This window comes from Pinus tabuliformis, chromosome 6, assembly GCF_031772625.1.
Source record: "Pinus tabuliformis cultivar Carrire ecotype Pingquan chromosome 6, CPIR1, whole genome shotgun sequence".
NCBI classification, from domain to species: Eukaryota; Viridiplantae; Streptophyta; class Pinopsida; order Pinales; family Pinaceae; genus Pinus; species Pinus tabuliformis.
Genome location: NC_142292.1, coordinates 839,420,794 through 839,442,093, shown reverse-complemented (window position 1 = coordinate 839,442,093; position 21,300 = coordinate 839,420,794). Strand labels below are relative to the sequence as shown.

The window sequence follows — 21,300 nt, the reverse complement described above, 5'->3', positions numbered from 1 at the left end:
ACCGTATATATTAACCCGTAAGAACATGGTCAACCATTATGACGAGTTTGACCATTTTAACCATGTTGACCAGGTTGATCATGTTTGACCATTCTAATAATAGAGATCTTGATTGAGCATTATTGTTGAACATGGTTGACCATTATAATCATGTTGATTTTGGTTGACAATGGTTGAACATGCTATACCATGGTTGGCCTTGTTTGACAATTCTAGCCATATTGATTTCAGAAGACCTTGATTGACCATGGTTTGGCATGGTTGACGATGGTTGGTCATGGTTGACAATGGTTGGTTATGGTTGACCATGTTTGGTTATGGTTGACCATGGTTGATTATGGCTGATTGATCATGGTTTGGCATGGTTGACGATGGTTAGTCATGGTTGACAATGGTTGGTTATGGTTGACCATGTTTGGTTATGGTTGACCATGGTTGATCATGGTTGGCCATGGTTGACCATAAAACATTGATTAACCATTATGGTTAAATATGTTTTACTAATGGTTGAATTTTTTTGACTAATGTCATTGACTATGTTGGATTATTATTATTAATTAATAATATAACATAGTGATTATGTTTGAGGAAAGTTGAACATAGTCAAACATAGTTGAACATGATTAACAACATTAGTAACTGTGGTTAACTAATTTTGTAATACTGCATTGCGACATTGGATAAGTTTCAGTCCAATGTAACATTCAGATAATGTTTGTTACAATGAAACGTTAGTTAGATTTATGTACAATTTCGGTGTCACAATATTATTATTATCTTTATTTTCCAACTTTATTAGTATTAATATTATTCTTATTGAACATTTTTTAATGTTGATTGTGACCAACCAAGGATGACCTTAGTTGACTAAGGTTGACAACATTTGACTTCGGTCAACCATGGTTGACTATAATTGAATATGATTGAGTTGAGTTGCAATATTATAAATCCAATATTATAAAATAAATATTATAAACTCAATATTTTAAACCCTAATATTAAACACCTAATATTATGAACCCTATATATGAAACCATAATATTATAAAACCTACATATTAAACCTTAATATTATAAACCCTATATATTAACCTTTAAGAACATGGTCAACTAATGTTGAGCAGATTTGACCATTTTGTCCATGTTGCTCTTGATTGACTAAGATTGAGTTATAATATTATATACCCTAATATTAAACCCAATATTTTAAACCCTATATTATAAACCCATTATTTTAAACCCTAATATTACGAACCCTATATATTAACCATATTATTATAAATGATAATATTATAAATCGTATTCATTAAACCCTCATATTATAAACCATATATATTAACATGGTCAACCTTGGTTGACCATGTTTGACAACGTTGATATTGGTTGACTTTAGCTAACCATGGTTGACCATAGTTGATCATGGTTGAACTTGGTTGATCATATTCAACCATTCTAACCATAGAGATCTTGATTGATCATTATGATGGAAAATGGATGACCTTTTTAACAATGTTGATCTTGGTTGATAGTGGTTAACCTTAGTTGATCATGGTCAACCATGCTTGACCTCGGTGACTATTATAACCATGCTGATCTTGATGTTAAATTGTAAACTGTAAACCGTAAACCCAACATTATAAACCCTAATATTAGACCGAATATTGTAAACCCTAATATTAGACCTTAATATATTAAACCCTATTATAATCCATATATATCAACACTTCAGAACATGGGAAACCATGGTTTGCCATGTTTGACCATTTTAACCATGTTGATCTTGGTTGATCATGGTTGACCTTGGCTGATCATGGTTGACCATAGTTGATCTTGATTGATCTTGGTTGATTATATTCAACCATTCTATTCATAGAGATCTTAATTGACCATTATGGTTGAACATAGCTAAACATTCTAACCATGTTGATTTTGTTGAAAATGGTTGATCATAGTTGACCATGGTTGATCGTGGTTGACCATGGTTGACCTTTGACCTAACCATTCTAACCATTTTGACCTCAGATAACCTTGGATGGCCATGGGTGACCATTGTTGATCATGGTTAACCTTGATTGACCTTGGCTAACTATGGTTACTCATGGTTTACCATGGTTGGCCATGGTTGACCATAAAAACCTTGATTGACCATTATGTTTGATTATATTTTACTAATGGTTGAAATTGTATGACTACGTTTGCTTATGTTTCAATAATGTCGTTGACTATGTCTGTCTATGTTTGACTACTGTCACTAATTATGTTTGAGTATTAATATTAGTTAATACTTAAGCAAAGTCTTTTGGTAGAAATCACATGAGAGAATTATTAAAAGATTATTATGTTTGACCAAAGTTGAAGAGTGTCTACTATAAAAAATATTCAAACATGGTCAACAACATTAGTAAATGTGGTTGACTAATTTTTTAATGTCGCATTACAACATTGTTTAGATTTATGTACCATTCCAATGTCATATTATTATTATTATTAATCAATTTTATTAATATTAATATTGTTATTATTAAACATATTTTAATTTCGATTATGACCGACCAAGGTTGACCTTAGCTTACCAAGGTTGACAATGTTTGACTTTGGTCAACCATGGTTGAATATAATTGAATGTGATTGAGTTACATTGACTCACAACGACTATGAGTGAACAATGTTGACCATTGTTAAATATGTTAAACACAAGGTTGGCCAACTTTGATCATGGTCAAATATCTAAACATTGACAATAAAAGTTGACATTGGCTGACTACATTTAAGTAATATGTTTGACTATTAATATTAATCAATAATAGTAATAGATGATTATTTTACTGAAAGTTGAAGAGTATTGACTTTCAAACATAGACAACCACGTTAGTACACCAATGTTTTTTAAACCATGTTAAGGTTAATATTATGAAACAATGACTATGGGTGAGCATAGCTTGATCAAGTTCACCATGGGTGAACATGGTTTGAATATTTTGACCATGGTTTACCATAGTTTTCTATGATAGATTATTTTTTTCTACTTTAATAATGAATGAGCGAGGTTGACCATGTTTTACCATGGTGACTTAAGTTGACCATGTTTGACCATATTAACCATTGTTGGCCATGTTGAGCATTAGTTGACCATGGTTTTCAAATGTTGATTATGGTGACTATGGTTGATCAAATATGACCATAATTGACGATTGTTGATATAGGTTTCCCATGGTTGAACATCACTAGCCATGGTTTCACATATTTCAGCATGGTTGACCACATTCAACCATAGAGACCTCGGTTGAATATGTTCGACCACTCTAACCTTGGTTGACCTTAGTTGGCCATTAAGAATGAGTAGACGAAGGGTTTTTGTAGGTTGAGAGGGATGGTGATGGTCGATCAAGGTCGGCCATGGTTCACCATGGTTGAACAATGTGAACCATGGTTTACTATGACTAACTAAGGTTGTGTATTGTTGAGCATAGGTGACAAATGACAATGATTGACCATGTTGGCAATGTTTGATCATCTATGACTGTGGTTGAGTTTGTTTTACCATGTTTTACCATGGTTGAGTTTGTTTTACCATATTTTATTAGAATGATTAGAATACAAATATTATTAATGATATTTATTAATATTAATCTTAACACTATTTATATTAACAGTGTTAATGCCAATATCACTAATACTATCACTAACATTGTTAATCTATCTTTTTTTTTTTTTTAATTCAGCTCATGAGACATCTCCGAGGAGATTGAACTTTCAATCACCTAGATACACAAGGGCTCACAAACATGTTTTTTTTGCCCATTATACTACCATCCACAAACACTTTTAATCATATTGTTAGAGTGAGTAGAATTATCTATTTATTAATAATTATATTATTAATATTATTTATCAATATTAATGTTAATCCTATTTACAGTAACAATGTTAATGTTATTAATAATATTAATATTAATATTATTATGTAATAATATAAAAATATTAATATACTTAATAATGTTATTAACGTTATTTTTCTCACAGTAATTAATATTATATTAAAGATATTATTAATATTATTGGTTTTAATATTAATGTTTTTAATAATTAATATTAATATTATATAATAATAAATAATAATTGATATTGATATTAATATTAATATTTATAATATTTAATATTGAAATATTAATAATAATATATAGAAATAATGTTATTAATGTTTACGTTAATTAAAGATTAAACTTAATATTATAAAGATAATATTATTATTAAACTTAATATAATCTTAATATTATTAAACTTAATATGTAATGTGTAAAACGTAAAACATAAAAGCTATTATTATAACGTAAACCTTAATATTAAAATCTCAACCTAAAACCTAACTAGCATTTGCACCCAAAGTTGCAAAGAAGACGCCGTAAGGCCTAGCGTGTGGAAGAATATCGAAATGTGAATAGGCTTTTGCGGCTTTTTTGAAAGGAAGGGACGATGATTTTGAGTTTTAATTTGAGGAAGTCATGCAAAAAAACGATTGAAATGGAATGCAAGTAGCCATAAATATGCATCAATATTCAAATGGGAAATTAAGTTAATATGCAAACAACAACTGGGAAGCCATATTGATTTGGAAAGGGCTAGTTAAGAAATCATTAATCAAATGGGAAATTAAATTAATATGAAGATATATTGAAAACATGTATTATATTCGTTAAAATGAATTGACTTTGTCAACAAAAATATGTTAAAACCCATTGACAATGAATTGGTTGTGAGGACATAAACTATCAAAATGGTAGTGATCTTGAAACATCCCTTCTTAAGTTTGAAACATAAAACAGAAATAGTTGTGAAGACACAAACTATGAAAATGGCATTCGATGTTGAAACATCATTTTCTAAGTGTGTAATGGAAAATACAAATAGTGTATTGTAACATCCTTTTTAAAGTTTGAAATGGAAAATACAAATAGTGTATTGTAACATCCTTTTTAAAGTTTGAAATGGAAAACACAAATAGTTGTGAGGAAACAAACCATGAAAATGGTATTTGATCTTGAAACATCCTTTTTCAAGTTTGAAATGGAAAATACAAACAGTGAATTGTAAGAAAAGAGGTTCGAAACATCATTTTTCAAGTCTGAAATGGAAAATACAAATAATGAATTGTAACAAAAGAGGTTCGAGAAGGAAGACAATAGTCTAAAGAACATTGTGCTTTTCATTCCATATTTGAAGTTGTATGAAAAAATGGTGGAGGTAGTGAAGACCTGAAGAAGCAGTAAAGGACCTGTAAAATGTATATTTAGTTAGAGTTAGCAATATGTAAATCAACTGCGGAAATTTATTAGCAATACTTTGCATGTGAGCTGTGTTAAAATGAATCTGGAATGAATGGAAATGAAGTTACCTTTGCTATGGGGATTTATATACTGTTAGTGGAAGATGCATGGAGGATAATAGCGTAGTGAACACCATTGGAGGTTAACGCGTAGATGGAGATGCAGTTTTTTCGCTTGCCAGGTGACCTGTAGTTGTGCAGGTATGTTATTTCTGAGGCCATGTGGCCTGTTGCAAAAGAAAGAAAAGGCTAGAATGAGATGTACAGACAATATAAAGACATTCAAATGTTTGCTTATTTACTAATATTCATTAAAGTTGGTTGTTGTTAAAAGATATGAAAAGTATGTTATGAAATAGAATGAGGTAAATAAATAGAGGAGACCTTTTGGCGAAGTCAAAGTATGGGTTGGAGCAGATTATCTGGGGGCGGCATTGAACGGAGAATTTCTTCGGCATTTTTTCTGCGAGCAATGTTTTTGTTGTCTTTCATTTTATTGTAACGATCAAAACTGAATGCGGGGTTAATCCGAAGACCTTGTAGAGAAGGCACTCTTGAAATAGCTGTGAATGTGAGACCTTGACGTTCTATTTTTCCAATGTCAATTGTTGCTTTTGGAAGCGTCATACCTTGAGATTTATGTATGGTTAAAGCCCAAGCCATCTTCAGTGGAATTTGTGTACGACCATTTCTTTTTACTGCTGGAATAGGCAAGTGAGTGGGGTTTCTTTCATCCCAAGGAGTCCCAATGTATTTGGGGAAATCTACAACAACAAATGTTGGAATTTGGGGTGGTGCAGTTGAATCTTTGTAAAAGATGGTAACAATTTTTCCGAGGGAACCATTAACAAGGCCGACTGAAACCCAAAGGTTGGAAGTCAACATAACTTTTTCGCCATTGCATAGTAATAAAGTTCGTTCAAGTTGCTCGTCTTCAGAGGAATTATTGGAATATGCGTTGTCATCTTCAGCAATGGACCGTGCAATAGGAGTGTTTAGAGATTTCATCATTTGCTTATTATGGACCATTGTTTGAGCATTAGTTGGAAATAGATGCATGGAATCATGGAATGAACATATTTCTTCTTCTGATAGAAAGGAATCTGTGTGCGAAATGAGTATGTTGTAGTCGGTGATTGTTGGATGTGCATCTCTAATGTTTTGGAGAATGTTCCTAAAAGTAACCTGTGCGATATCGTCACCTTGTTGACGAAATATTGTGTCTAATGTGATGACTGTGTTGAAGGTATTCCATAGTGCGCTTCCTTGGCTCGTCCTTGCATACAGAGGTATGTCTTTGACGGGCGGTAGCTGACCGAGATCACCAACCAATATTATGGAACAACCACCGAAAGGAGTGTTTCTTCGGTGGGGAAATGCCTCGCGAAGACGTTCATGAATATGGCTGAGAAGCTTTGGCCCAATGAAGCTCATTTCATCGATTAGTATGTATCTTATATGCCTGAGTTCTTCTGGAATTTTGCAAGAGCATTACCTTCTAAGGGCATAAGATCCTTTATAGGAAGGTGCAAAGCAGAATGGATTGTCGATGCTTGTATGTTGAAGGCAGCAACCCCTGTAGGGGCGAGGAGCATGATCGGCGAAGGTTCCAGGTTTGCAAGGCGTATTAGCATATCTTTGATGCAATTTATAAGGAGGGATTTTCCCATACCAGCAGTGCCTTGTATTATCATTCTGAGAGCGGGTAAATAATCCTTCCTAGCAAAATGATTAGAAATAATATTTAGAGCTTTTCTTTGCATTGGAGACAATGTAGCAAGGGTCGGCAGGACATGTTGATTTGTTTGAAGAATGCGGTGGATGGAGCGGCTATTCTCAATGAATTGTATCGCACTATTTTGTAGATCGAATGGGATAGTGGTATGATTCCAGTTATGGGTGTCATCAAAGCCACGAAGACCAAGCATGTCAAGGTCATTTATGAGAAGCTCATTCGTAGGGTATAATTGGGAAATAAATTCCCATTCATTTATTTCCATGGTGTCTGTTGGACTGGTTTCATGTATAGTTGAGGGATCATTTGTGGCAGATTCAATATCAGATAGTGTGCGGTGTTGATGCCAAGGAGTGTAGAATGGACGAAATGTTTGCCAATTTGCGATGAATTATGCAGCAGAATTTCCTATATCTTGTACGATATCGCGAAAAGGTTTGTATAGCATAAGCTCAACCCTGCAAAAGTCAGCGTAGCAAGGTTCTGTAGTGGATGGTATGGAGGAGTAACGTGGCACGACCCGAACAACTGCTTCTGTAGGCCTTTTTTTCCATTTGTTTGTTTTGCGACGAGGATCATATGACCAGGATCTTGCCAATTCTATTAGTGATGTGGACTCTAGCGTAGAAGGGCGTTGGATATATGTATCTATGATGTGCGGGGATGCAGTGGAGGTGGTGTTCATTTGTGGAAGGCGCATAAGAATTTTTTGGTTTACATTTAAAGAAATGAATGGCCGACTACATAATGTTAATGGTAATTTTTGCAGCATATGGCAGGTTTCTTGTGCTCCAATGTCACGATCAACAAGGGTTTCTGCAAGAAATTTTCGAAATGCAGATGTTGCTGGGTCAGCAATGGGTGAAGCGAGGACAATTCTACGTAGCATGTCGTGGAAACTTTCAGATTTTTTTTCTGCTTTGGATGCATATTTGGCGATATATTTTTGTACAGCATGTATGGACAGTACTGGTTGGCAGTCAACATTTGCACGCCAAATAGATAGGATGGTAGGGTTATGGCTATTGAGTCGATCGTCGTTGCGAGCAGGGGTGTATGTTTTTTGGCCTTTGGAATCAATGAATAAGGCCGAGTTTGGATGCAATTCCCACGGTGTTTTATAACGACATTGGAGTGAGGATCCATTTTTTTTTAGGCACGTGCTTTCTGAGCATTTTGTGTGACGTTCAACACAATTGACGAGTTGTTCATAGTCATTGAAAGGATTGGTTCTGAAGATTTGCGGTGTGGACAACAGACAAGGGTCTTCAGGATTTGTCCAAGGATTTGGCTGGTTTGAAGTCGCAGGAGCACGAGGGTTCCAAGCAGAAATATATTTGTCGAAGAACTGCCTTGCAATATCAACTGCTTCTGTGTCTTCCCAGTTGAGGTTTTCCATATCAGGTGCATTTTCTAGCCAAAGGAATCCATGGATGTGCGCAGATCCCCTATGTTGCCATTCATACCTATCAAATATGCGTTTTTGTAAGATAAATTTGCAATAGGTGAGGAATGTTGTTTAGAGTTATTGGAGGAAAAAAAAAAGTGGTAGAATGCGTACCTGTACCAGTAATCTTTTGTATTCAAGTGTTTCTCTAAGATAATCTCACGAAATGCTGTGAATCTATGGTGCATATAAAGTGATGTTAAATGTGGGTTAGAGATAATGTTATCATTTCTCCACTTTTGTTTTTTTGCAATATCAGAAGGAAGACATCTGGGCATGATTGCATGAAGATCAGGCCATTTTGTATCAGCTGCACTTAATGTGAAGAAGAACGTCGGGCAACCGAGTTGAGATATCATGTCGGTTAGTTCGTTTTTAGCTTTGTGCCAAAATGACCTTGTTCCACGCAAAGAGCTACCGAATCGCATGACTTGCTCTGCCAATTGTTCATCTGGAAATTGTTCTAATCGGATGTTCAAATCTTGAATAGATATTGCAAAGCTATCTGAGATGTTTTTTTTCACAAAAAACGACGTTGTTGCTTGACTGCGATGCCGCATCATGAGATTATATATGTAATAACGAAAGTGTGGGTGGTTTCCAAATCTGTTGTCGTAGTAACGTATGAGATGAAGTGCATATTCATGTAGGTGCACTGCTTTCATTCTTGGCTGATTTGGCATTGCAGCGCCTGTCGGGAAGAGGGCGGGGAAAGCCATAGAGAGTAGACCTTCTGTGTTGTATTCATTGACTGGCGATAAACCAATTGTCGGCCACTCAATTCTAGTATCAGATTGGTGGTTGTAAGCATGCAAATAATGGCGGATTTCTGTATTTGTATTAGGTATGATGGGTACGAACGATGATGTTTGGTCTACGGATGGGTCTGTGAAATCTTCGGTGAGCTCATGGGGTGGCTCAAGTGGAAGGCGGACAACGGTTTCTGTAGTATTGGAATGGTGAAGGGAGGAGGAGACATCGGTGGGGATCGCTGGTAAGGATGCCAATGCATTGGTATCAATACGAACATTCTTATAGTATGGGTCATTTGCCAATTTGTATTCTAATGCAGCGAGAACGCGATGTCTACTGACAATGAAATCATAAGTCTTATGGTCATTACTATGACGCGTGACAATTAGGATGTCCAAGTGTTCAACACGACGTGGCAACATGTCTGCGATTTTTGTAATGTCCTGAGGAAAACAAATTGTGTGGCCACTGTATTTATACTGGCCACCGCGTGCATGTGTTACCTGCAGTATAGGGTTAACCCTAGCAATGAGCATTTCTTCTATTTGTGAAAGAGATGTAAGGGCAGCTGGCTGAGGACCAGGGTCCATGTTGTTTGATAATGAGAAGCGATGACCCTTTGTTTCAGAGGTGCATCTGGAGCAACAAAACATGTGGTTGGAATTGCGGATATGTATTCCAGGATATGATTCAAGACAAATGGAGCATGGGCATTTAGGTGGAAGTTTATCAAGCTTTGCACGGAAATCTCGATGTGCTTGATTAGTATAAACATTGTTGAAAGCATGTGTGAAGGAGGGGTTAGGGCAATGAGGCATGGATGTATTTGTTTGAGAGGCTTGCTGAGAAGATAAAGAGTCTGATAGTTGCAAGGGAGGATTGTTTTCAGGGAGGGCCAATGTAGACGAGGAAGGTTGGTCAACCTTTTGTTTTTTGTGTTTTTGACATTCTATGGTGTTTTTTTTTGCTTGGTAAAGCTCACGGCGCCGTGCATTTATTCGTTCTTTATTTGTTGCATAGTATCATGACCATTTTTGAATAAACAAGACAGACACGATGGCACCACGTTGCATTAGTTTAACAAAAAGGATAAAGTTTAAATTATCAAGAAAGCATATATATAACTAAATTATTTCAACTAGGAAATAATTTTGAATCAAATTTATAAGGCTCTGTTCTCTGTTCTCTGTTAGGTGTGGGATGTGCTCATACATATATCTTGAAGAAAAAGTCTTTTATAACATTGGAAAAGACTATACATTGATCTGTCTGTGCAGGGCTTGCCTGAACTGCTTGACTTCTTTGACCATATATAACAGAAAAATGTATCTTTACTCTTCCTCCCTTAATAGAGATCAGCAACCATATTCGTGAAACAACCAAAAACTTACAGCTTTTCCATCATACCGAATGACTCCTTCAGTATCTTGCTTATCACTACAACAAACTGAATTTTCATTTTTATCTAGTTCATAACATGCAATAAAAATAAAAGACAAAGCAAAGGCTAAAAGAAAAACTCCATTGCTTCAACTTCGTGGACATCAAGAATTTAAGAAAGAAAGATGTTAACAAAGCAATCAATAAGTTTTCACGTGAAGGCAATGTTATAGATACATCTGATGGCATTTGTAACCATTTGTTTTGAAGGTGTATCTTTCCAATTACTTTGGTTTTAGTTTATTATAGTGATGATGTTGTTGGTGGTGTTCTAATGGTTGTTTCTTGAAATTGTTCCTAAACCTGGATCAAGTTCAGGTTCCCTTGCTCCAACTCACGATCTACCTCAAAATCCAAAACCTAAGACAAAGCCCTCTTCAACAAGTAGGAGCTAATATAGGGATGATGGATGGTGCCTACTTTGTAGGCAGGAACAAGCTTCTAGCATGGATCAATTCTGCCCTGCAGCTCAATCTCTCCAAAATAGAGGAGGTAGTCAATAGTCAATACATACCCAATTCATTGTTATTGCCAGTATTTGAATGTTGAGATGTTAAAACATGATAGTAGCAGGATGCCATCATTGAACGATCATTTGTAAGGGATTCTGTATGTATCATTTGAGGGCCCAACACATTTTCATGTCTTGATTTCTGAAATGAGGATGATGGTTATGTGTATATATACAGGTTGCATCAGGAGCTGTTCAATGCCAAATGATAGACATGGTTCATCCAGGAGTTGTCTCCATGCACAAGGTTTTAATTAAATAAAACTCAGAATGGATTAACTAGAAAACAATTTCTAAAGTTCTATATTTATAGATTACATCCCAACCTTTTATAGTGGGACTTGATGTGCAGATGCCCCATTAGGTGTGGGATGTCCTCACATGTATATCTTGAAGAAAAAGTCTTTTATAACATTGGAAAAGATTATACATTGATCTGCCTGTGCAGGGCTTGCATGAACTGCTTGACTTCTTTGACCATATATAACAAAAAAATGTATCTTTACTGTTCCTCCCTTAATAGAGATCAGCAACCATATTCGTGAAACTACCAAAAACTTACAGCTTTTCCATCATACCGAATATGAGTCAAGGAAGTTGGAACTTTGATTTTGAAGGATGTTTATAAAAATTGACAAAGTAGAAAAAAGGGATATGTTTTCATGAATACCTATCAAAAATAATGTAGACAAATTCATTTCACTCATCATGCCATTTGGATAAGAGGATGTAAACATAAAAGGCACCATACCCTTCCAACAGCTTCATCGTGACAACAAAGGAGGTCCTTTTTAATACAGGAATCATAATTTGTTTTATGAGCCTTGGTTATATTAGTAATTCCTTTGAATCTTGCAATGAATGGCAGCATTATGCCAAGCCCTTCAAAAGTTTGATCCTAACAACAAATGAGGTCCTTCTAAATACTGATATCATAATTTGTTTTTATGAACCTTGGTTTGAGTCTTGCAAAAAAACGGTAGCATTATATTACATCTTTAATAGCATTTAGTATAGGAATGCATAGAGACTGATATGAAATGTGCTTGCAATTTACACAATCAAAAGTTATCATTTGTGCACATTGACGTCAATAATGTTATGAATCTCATTCTCTAGTCAACAATTTTAAACCATATGCAGGATGTTTCCATCAGAGATTTGAGCAAAACTTCTAGGGCATATGAGAAATTAACTGTTCAATTTAACATCATTTGTAATGATTAGTTTTTTGATGTCTTGTACATGGGAAACGACCCTTTCTAAACTTGCAAGCAACAAGCAATTCACAAGCAACAATGTCTTCAACCAGACCATCCTAATCAGAGTGTTGTAGATAGACAGCTATTTCTAGGGAATTAAACTTGTTAAAACAATGAGTTTTTTGTCTCCCAAACATAAGTCCCCAAAACCATTCGGAACAATCTTGGAGAAACTTAGAAATATTTCCATTGCTTCCTCAACAGAATTTCTCAGTTTAGAGTGCGTTCTCTTGAAGCTCATGGGAGGTATGTAAACTTGTTGCTTATAATATTAAGCAAGTACAGAGTTGCAGCGTAAGTTACCAGAGAACAATAAATAAGTTAAAAGAAATATATCATTTAATATTCAGTGTTAGATTCACTATGACTAGTGGGGGTTAAATTGTTCCTAAACCTGGATCAAGTTCAGGTTCCCCTGCTCCAACTCACGATCTACCTCAAAATCCAAAACCTAAGACAAAGCCCTCTTCAACAAGTAGGAGATAATATAGGGATGATTGATGGTGCCTACTTTGTAGGCAGGAACGAGCTTCTTGCATGGATCAATTCTGCCCTGCAGTTCAGTCTCTCCAAAATAGAGGAGGTAGTCAATAGTCAATACATACCCAATTCATTGTTATTGCCAGTATTTGAATGTTGAGATGTTAAAACATGATAGTAGCAGGATGCCATCATTGAACGATCATTTGTAAGGGATTCTGTATGTATCATTTGAGGGCCCAACACATTTTCATGTCTTGATTTCTGAAATGAGGATGATGGTTATGTGTATATATACAGGCTACATCAGGAGCTGTTCAATGCCAAATGATAGACATGGTTCACCCAGGAGTTGTCTCCATGCACAAGGTTTTAATTAAATAAAACTCAGAATGGATTAACTAGAAAACAATTTCTAAAGTTCTATATTTATAGATTACATCCCAACCTTTTATAGTGGGACTTGATGTGCAGATGCCCCATTAGGTTTGGGATGTCCTCACATGTATATCTTGAAGAAAAAGTCTTTTATAACATTGGAAAAGATTATACATTGATCTGCCTGTGCAGGGCTTGCCTGAACTGCTTGACTTCTTTGACCATATATAACAGAAAAATGTATCTTTACTGTTCCTCCCTTAATAGAGATCAGCAACCATATTCGTGAAACTACCAAAAACTTACAGCTTTTCCATCATACCGAATATGAGTCAAGGAAGTTGGAACTTTGATTCTGAAGGATGTTTATAAAAATTGACAAAGTAGAAAAAAGGGATATGTTTTCATGAATACCTATCAAAAATAATGTAGACAAATTCATTTCACTCATCATGCCATTTGGATAAGAGGATGTAAACATAAAAGGCACCATACCCTTCCAACAGCTTCATCGTGACAACAAAGGAGGTCCTTTTTAATACAGGAATCATAATTTGTTTTATGAGCCTTGGTTATATTAGTAATTCCTTTGAATCTTGCAATGAATGGCAGCATTATGCCAAGCCCTTCAAAAGTTTGATCCTAACAACAAATGAGGTCCTTCTAAATACTGGTATCATAATTTGTTTTTATGAACCTTGGTTTTGAGTCTTGCAAAAAAACGGTAGCATTATATTACATCTTTAATAGCATTTAGTATAGGAATGCATAGAGACTGATATGAAATGTGCTTGCAATTTACACAATCAAAAGTTATCATTTGTGCACATTGACATCAATAATGTTATGAATCTCATTCTCTAGTCAACAATTTTAAACCATATGCAGGATGTTTCCATCAGAGATTTGAGCAAAACTTCCAGGACATATGAGAAATTAATTGTTCAATTTAACATCATTTGTAATCATTAGTTTTTTGATGTCTTGTACATGGGAAACGACCCTTTCTAAACTTGCAAGCAACGAGCAATTCACAAGCAACAATGTCTTCAACCAGCCCATCCTAATCAGAGTGTTGTAGATAGACAGCTATTTCTAGGGAATTAAACTTGTTAAAACAATGAGTTTTTTGTCTCCCAAACATAAGTCCCAAAAACCATTCGGAACAAGCTTGGAGAAACTTAGAAATATTTCCATTGCTTCCTCAACAGAATTTCTCAGTTTAGAGTGGGTTCTCTTGAAGCTCATGGGAGGTATGTAAACTTGTTGCTTATAATATTAAGCAAGTAGAGAGTTGCAGCGTAAGTTACCAGAGAACAATAAATAAGTTAAAAGAAATATATCATTTAATATTCAGTGTTAGATTCACTATGACTAGTGGGGGTTAAATTGTTCCTAAACCTGGATCAAGTTCAGGTTCCCCTGCTCCAACTCACGATCTACCTCAAAATCCAAAACCTAAGACAAAGCCCTCTTCAACAAGTAGGAGCTAATATAGGGATGATGGATGGTGCCTACTTTGTAGGCAGGAACGAGCTTCTAGCATGGATCAATTCTGCCCTGCAGCTCAATCTCTCCAAAATAGAGGTAGTCAATAGTCAATACATACCCAATTCATTGTTATTGCCAGTATTTGAATGTTGAGATGTTAAAACATGATAGTAGCAGGATGCCATCATTGAACGATCATTTGTAAGGGATTCTGTATGTATCATTTGAGGGCCCAACACATTTTCATGTCTTGATTTCTGAAATGAGGATGATGGTTATGTGTATATATACAGGCTGCATCAGGAGCTGTTCAATGCCAAATGATAGACATGGTTCACCCAGGAGTTGTCTCCATGCACAAGGTTTTAATTAAATAAAACTCAGAATGGATTAACTAGAAAACAATTTCTAAAGTTCTATATTTATAGATTACATCCCAACCTTTTATAGTGGGACTTGATGTGCAGATGCCCCATTAGGTGTGGGATGTCCTCACATGTATATCTTGAAGAAAAAGTCTTTTATAACATTGGAAAAGATTATACATTGATTTGCCTGTGCAGGGCTTGCCTGAACTGCTTGACTTCTTTGACCATATATAACAGAAAAATGTATCTTTACTGTTCCTCCCTTAATAGAGATCAGCAACCATATTCGTGAAACTACCAAAAACTTACAGCTTTTCCATCATACCGAATATGAGTCAAGGAAGTTGGAACTTTGATTCTGAAGGATGTTTATAAAAATTGACAAAGTAGAAAAAAGGGATATGTTTTCATGAATACCTATCAAAAATAATGTAGACAAATTCATTTCACTCATCATGCCATTTGGATAAGAGGATGTAAACATAAAAGGCACCATACCCTTCCAACAGCTTCATCGTGACAACAAAGGAGGTCCTTTTTAATACAGGAATCATAATTTGTTTTATGAGCCTTGGTTATATTAGTAATTCCTTTGAATCTTGCAATGAATGGCAGCATTATGCCAAGCCCTTCAAAAGTTTGATCCTAACAACAAATGAGGTCCTTCTAAATACTGGTATCATAAAAAAATGGTAGCATTATATTACATCTTTAATAGCATTTAGTATAGGAATGCATAGAGACTGATATGAAATGTGCTTGCAATTTACACAATCAAAAGTTATCATTTGTGCACATTGACATCAATAATGTTATGAATCTCATTCTCTAGTCAACAATTTTAAACCATATGCAGGATGTTTCCATCAGAGATTTGAGCAAAACTTCCAGGGCATATGAGAAATTAACTGTTCAATTTAACATCATTTGTAATGATTAGTTTTTTGATGTCTTGTACATGGGAAACGACCCTTTCTAAACTTGCAAGCAACGAGCAATTCACAAGCAACAATGTCTTCAGCCAGCCCATCCTAATCAGAGTGTTGTAGATAGACAGCTATTTCTAGGGAATTAAACTTGTTAAAACAATGAGTTTTTTGTCTCCCAAACATAAGTCCCCAAAACCATTCGGAACAAGCTTGGAGAAACTTAGAAATATTTCCATTGCTTCCTCAACAGAATTTCTCAGTTTAGAGTGGGTTCTCTTGAAGCTCATGGGAGGTATGTAAACTTGTTGCTTATAATATTAAGCAAGTAGAGAGTTGCAGCGTAAGTTACCAGAGAACAATAAATAAGTTAAAAGAAATATATCATTTAATATTCAGTGTTAGATTCACTATGAATAGTGGGGGTTAAATTGTTCCTAAACCTGGATCAAGTTCAGGTTCCCCTGCTCCAACTCACGATCTACCTCAAAATCCAAAACCTAAGACAAAGCCCTCTTCAACAAGTAGGAGCTAATATAGGGATGATGGATGGTGCCTACTTTGTAGGCAGGAACAAGCTTCTAGCATGGATCAATTCTGCCCTGCAGCTCAATCTCTCCAAAATAGAGGAGGTAGTCAATAGTCAATACATACCCAATTCATTGTTATTGCCAGTATTTGAATGTTGAGATGTTAAAACATGATAGTAGCAGGATGCCATCATTGAACGATCATTTGTAAGGGATTCTGTATGTATCATTTGAGGGCCCAACACATTTTTATGTCTTGATTTCTGAAATGAGGATGATGGTTATGTGTATATATACAGGCTGCATCAGGAGCTGTTCAATGCCAAATGATAGACATGGTTCACCCAGGAGTTGTCTCCATGCACAAGGTTTTAATTAAATAAAACTCAGAATGGATTAACTAGAAAACAATTTCTAAAGTTCTATATTTATAGATTACATCCCAACCTTTTATAGTGGGACTTGATGTGCAGATGCCCCATTAGGTGTGGGATGTCCTCACATGTATATCTTGAAGAAAAAGTCTTTTATAACATTGGAAAAGATTATACATTGATCTGCCTATGCAGGGCTTGCCTAAACTGCTTGACTTCTTTGACCATATATAACAGAAAAATGTATCTTTACTGTTCCTCCCTTAATAGAGATCAGCAACCATATTCGTGAAACTACCAAAAATTTACAGCTTTTCCATCATACCGAATATGAGTCAAGGAAGTTGGAACTTTGATTCTGAAGGATGTTTATAAAAATTGACAAAGTAGAAAAAAGGGATATGTTTTCATGAATACCTATAAAAAATAATGTAGACAAATTCATTTCACTCATCATGCCATTTGGATAAGAGGATGTAAACATAAAAGGCACCATACCCTTCCAACAGCTTCATCGTGACAACAAAGGAGGTCCTTTTTAATATAGGAATCATAATTTGTTTTATGAGCCTTGGTTATATTAGTAATTCCTTTGAATCTTGCAATGAATGGCAGCATTATGCCAAGCCCTTCAAAAGTTTGATCCTAACAACAAATGAGGTCCTTCTAAATACTGGTATCATAATTTGTTTTTATGAACCTTGGTTTTGAGTCTTGCAAAAAAATGGTAGCATTATATTACATCTTTAATAGCATTTAGTATAGGAATGCATAGAGACTGATATGAAATGTGCTTGCAATTTACACAATCAAAAGTTATCATTTGTGCACATTGACATCAATAATGTTATGAATCTCATTCTCTAGTCAACAATTTTAAACCATATGCAGGATGTTTCCATCAGAGATTTGAGCAAAACTTCCAGGGCATATGAGAAATTAACTGTTCAATTTAACATCATTTGTAATGATTAGTTTTTTGATGTCTTGTACATGGGAAACGACCCTTTCTAAACTTGCAAGCAACAAGCAATTCACAAGCAATAATGTCTTCAACCAGCCCATCCTAATCAGAGTGTTGTAGATAGACAGCTATTTCTAGGGAATTAAAGTTGTTAAAACAATGAGTTTTTTGTCTCCCAAACATAAGTCCCCAAAACCATTCGGAACAAGCTTGGAGAAACTTAGAAATATTTCCATTGCTTCCTCAACAGAATTTCTCAGTTTAGAGTGGGTTCTCTTGAAGCTCATGGGAGGTATGTAAACTTGTTGCTTATAATATTAAGCAAGTACAGAGTTGCAGCGTAAGTTACCAGAGAACAATAAATAAGTTAAAAGAAATATATCATTTAATATTTAGTGTTAGATTCACTATGACTAGTGGGGGTTATGAGTTTGTGAAGGACCTGGAAATTAATGATTAAGAAGCTTAACATGGCTCTCTGAATTAGTGAATGAATCCTGCTAAGAAAATGACCAACTTGTGAATCGAATTTGGATGAAAGCATTCTACTAACTACATATCAGAAAGGTTCATGTAACAGGTAAGGAGATTAACCAAACGAATATCCTTTATTGACCGAAATTGTTTACAATACATTCACATAATTAAAATTTGATCAAATTTTGAAATTCACAAAAATTACTTTCCATCTTATTTACATGAAAACATTACAACAGAGGCACTCTGAAAATGCCTCCATTTTTACATAAAGGAATCAGAACCTGATCACTTGAATTTCTCCAATTGAGCCCAGACTCCATGGCGCCAACCTTCTCAGTTTGGGTCATTTTCCTAGCATATCTCTACCATTATATGGAAAATGCTGAAAACCAAACAACCACCAACTCTCATCTTCTATCAAATCCTCGATTTTCATTGTGGATATCTCTGCTTTGATGGACATCTAACAGTGTTGTTTGATTATAAGAATTAAAGCCGAGTACTCTTAATTTCTCCAACAATTTCGCAGGTTCTTCCCATACATCATCCAAAATTAAGGGAAACCTCCTTGTCTGCATGCTCTGATTCACCCGTCCTTTTACACCTCGTGTAAAAGACAGACTGTGAAACAATCTACCTAAGTAATGGACCATTAAATTCAAAATTTAAAATCAATACCTGTGAAAACAATAAGATCTGGCTGCTCTGCTTTAATCATCCTCTTGAAAAAAGCAGTAGTATTGAGGTCTGAACATGTGCAAACTTGACTGGGAAACACGTCCAAGCATTTCGTGCTTTGACCGTCTGCATAATGCATGTCTGCCACCTGCCAAAAAAACCCAAAGGAATTCATATCCCAAATTCAGACTGCAATTCATACATCAAAGAAAGAGAGCGAGATACGAAATGTTACAGCATTTCTGTTTGAACACCTATTAAACAATAAAAAGGAATGTGTAAACATTTCAGAATGGTTGCAACAACAACATGGCATAGCAGTAGGTATACCTGCAAAATTTTGAACTGCCCATTAGTGTTCTTAAACCGGAGAGGGGGCAAGGGCACTGATTTGGCTGTGGCTGTTGAAAACACCCAGGTAGCTGTAGTGGAAAGAATAAGAATAAAGAATAAGAAAGCTTTCGCCAACAGAGAACGAGAATGCCGAGGAGCCATGAAATGAGTGACCACAAAGTAGAGCGATCAAGTGAAGAACTGGTGTGAATATTTGGCTGACTGTGTACCATGGCTTTTCTGTCACCTTCTTCACCGCCGAATGGATGGACGGCTCTCCTCACCACACCCTGCCATCTTCGTCAAGGGACATGATCCGCTTCATAGAGCTCCCTGATTTTCAGATCGAAGGGGATCGAGGCGCCTCAGATTGCTGTCCTCTCTCATCCATTGACAGACGCTTGGCCTCTCTTAGCTGACTCTTGGTTTCTAAAAAGGCCGATGATCTAATGGTTGGAGTTTATTCCATCGTCTAACAATCGATCTAAGGGCCCATAACGAGACACCGCGGCACGGAGGGGAGTTCCTCTCAGAGGGAATGCCTTACGGCGTAACAAAATATTAAGGCTATTTGAAAACAAAACGACAATTCTATTATTATGGCGTTTATATTTACACCTGTGTTTTAAAGCACACTATACTCTTCCTCCCATTCTTATATAAATAACTACATTGAGTGATACCATCGAAAATTCTTTCGTTGTTCCACCCATTACACACTGAGAACGTGGATAATGTAAAATAATTATAATTACGAGCAGTAATTATTTAAATGGGAAAGTTACGGTACAATTTATAAAATAATCTCAGGGATATGTTTAAAACATTTAAATAGCAACATTAAACATTGCCATGTCGATATAAATCAATATCCAAATGAGATCAAACTAACCATCTAAACAATGTATCTATTCCACTAACTATATTTATATGATGGATTAAAGCTCAATTTAATGGATTATAAGTTATAACTACAGTGAAGTGCAATAGAATTCAACTAAATTCTTATTTTGATCATAACCGACACTTTTTTTTTGAAGAAAGAAAAAGCTGAATTTGTATTATATTGAGATTGTATAACAACAGAAGATGATACATTATATGCATAGGACATAAAACCAGAGGATGAGGGCTTCTGAGCAGATTGCCGAAACTGGAAAAAACACAGATATAAGGATACCTCCAGCACCAACTGGGAACAAAAATAGAGGAAGATATAGCTAATCAAAATCATACAGATGCCTAGAAAAAGAAAAAGATGAATTATATATGGATGAGAAGGACAAAAAGAAAGAGATTAAAAACCTGGGATATAGAAATCCTGAATGATAAAGGACTCCTCGCCATCTGAAACCTTCATGGACCATGAACCTGAACCAAGATGAAGACCATCCTTTGACAGGCAGTCTGCTTGCTGGTTCTGAGCTCTGAAGATGTGCTGAATGGTACACCCCCTCATAAGTCCCCCAAAAAACATAATCCTATCCATCCAGACTACGAGGTGAGGGCACCTGATGAAGCTTTTACCATTGACATGGTCGACCAAAGTTTTGGAGTCCCCGAAGATAGAGATGGCATGAATGTCAAAAAAGATACAGAAGGTGAGAAGACCCACTAGGGCCTTCGCCTCTGCCAAGCTGTTTGTTCCCTTACCTGCATTCCAAGAAAGACTATATTGAAGGTTCTCGTCCATAATTATGACCACCCCACAGCCGCAAGAGTTTTGTTGGGCAGCGCCATCAAAAAAGGCCCTCGGGTGCCTGAGAAGAGAATCTACCTGCCCATTTCTGTTGACATCTTTCGATTTTGGAAACTTTTTGGGGACCGA

General features: G+C 35.6%; 1 protein-coding gene across 1 annotated transcript; it reads right to left on the bottom strand.

The window, feature by feature from the left end:
- Positions 1-18,753: 18,753 nt before the first annotated feature.
- On the bottom strand, positions 18,754-19,878 carry LOC149261485 (putative inactive purple acid phosphatase 29). The gene is made up of 2 exons (XM_089381898.1): positions 19,470-19,878; positions 18,754-19,287 (listed from the first exon to the last, which is right to left on the bottom strand). The coding sequence occupies exons 1-2, from the start codon at positions 19,632-19,634 to the stop codon at positions 19,120-19,122; spliced, it is 333 nt and encodes a 110-aa protein (XP_089238024.1). The 5' UTR covers positions 19,635-19,878; the 3' UTR covers positions 18,754-19,119.
- Positions 19,879-21,300: the final 1,422 nt, after the last annotated feature.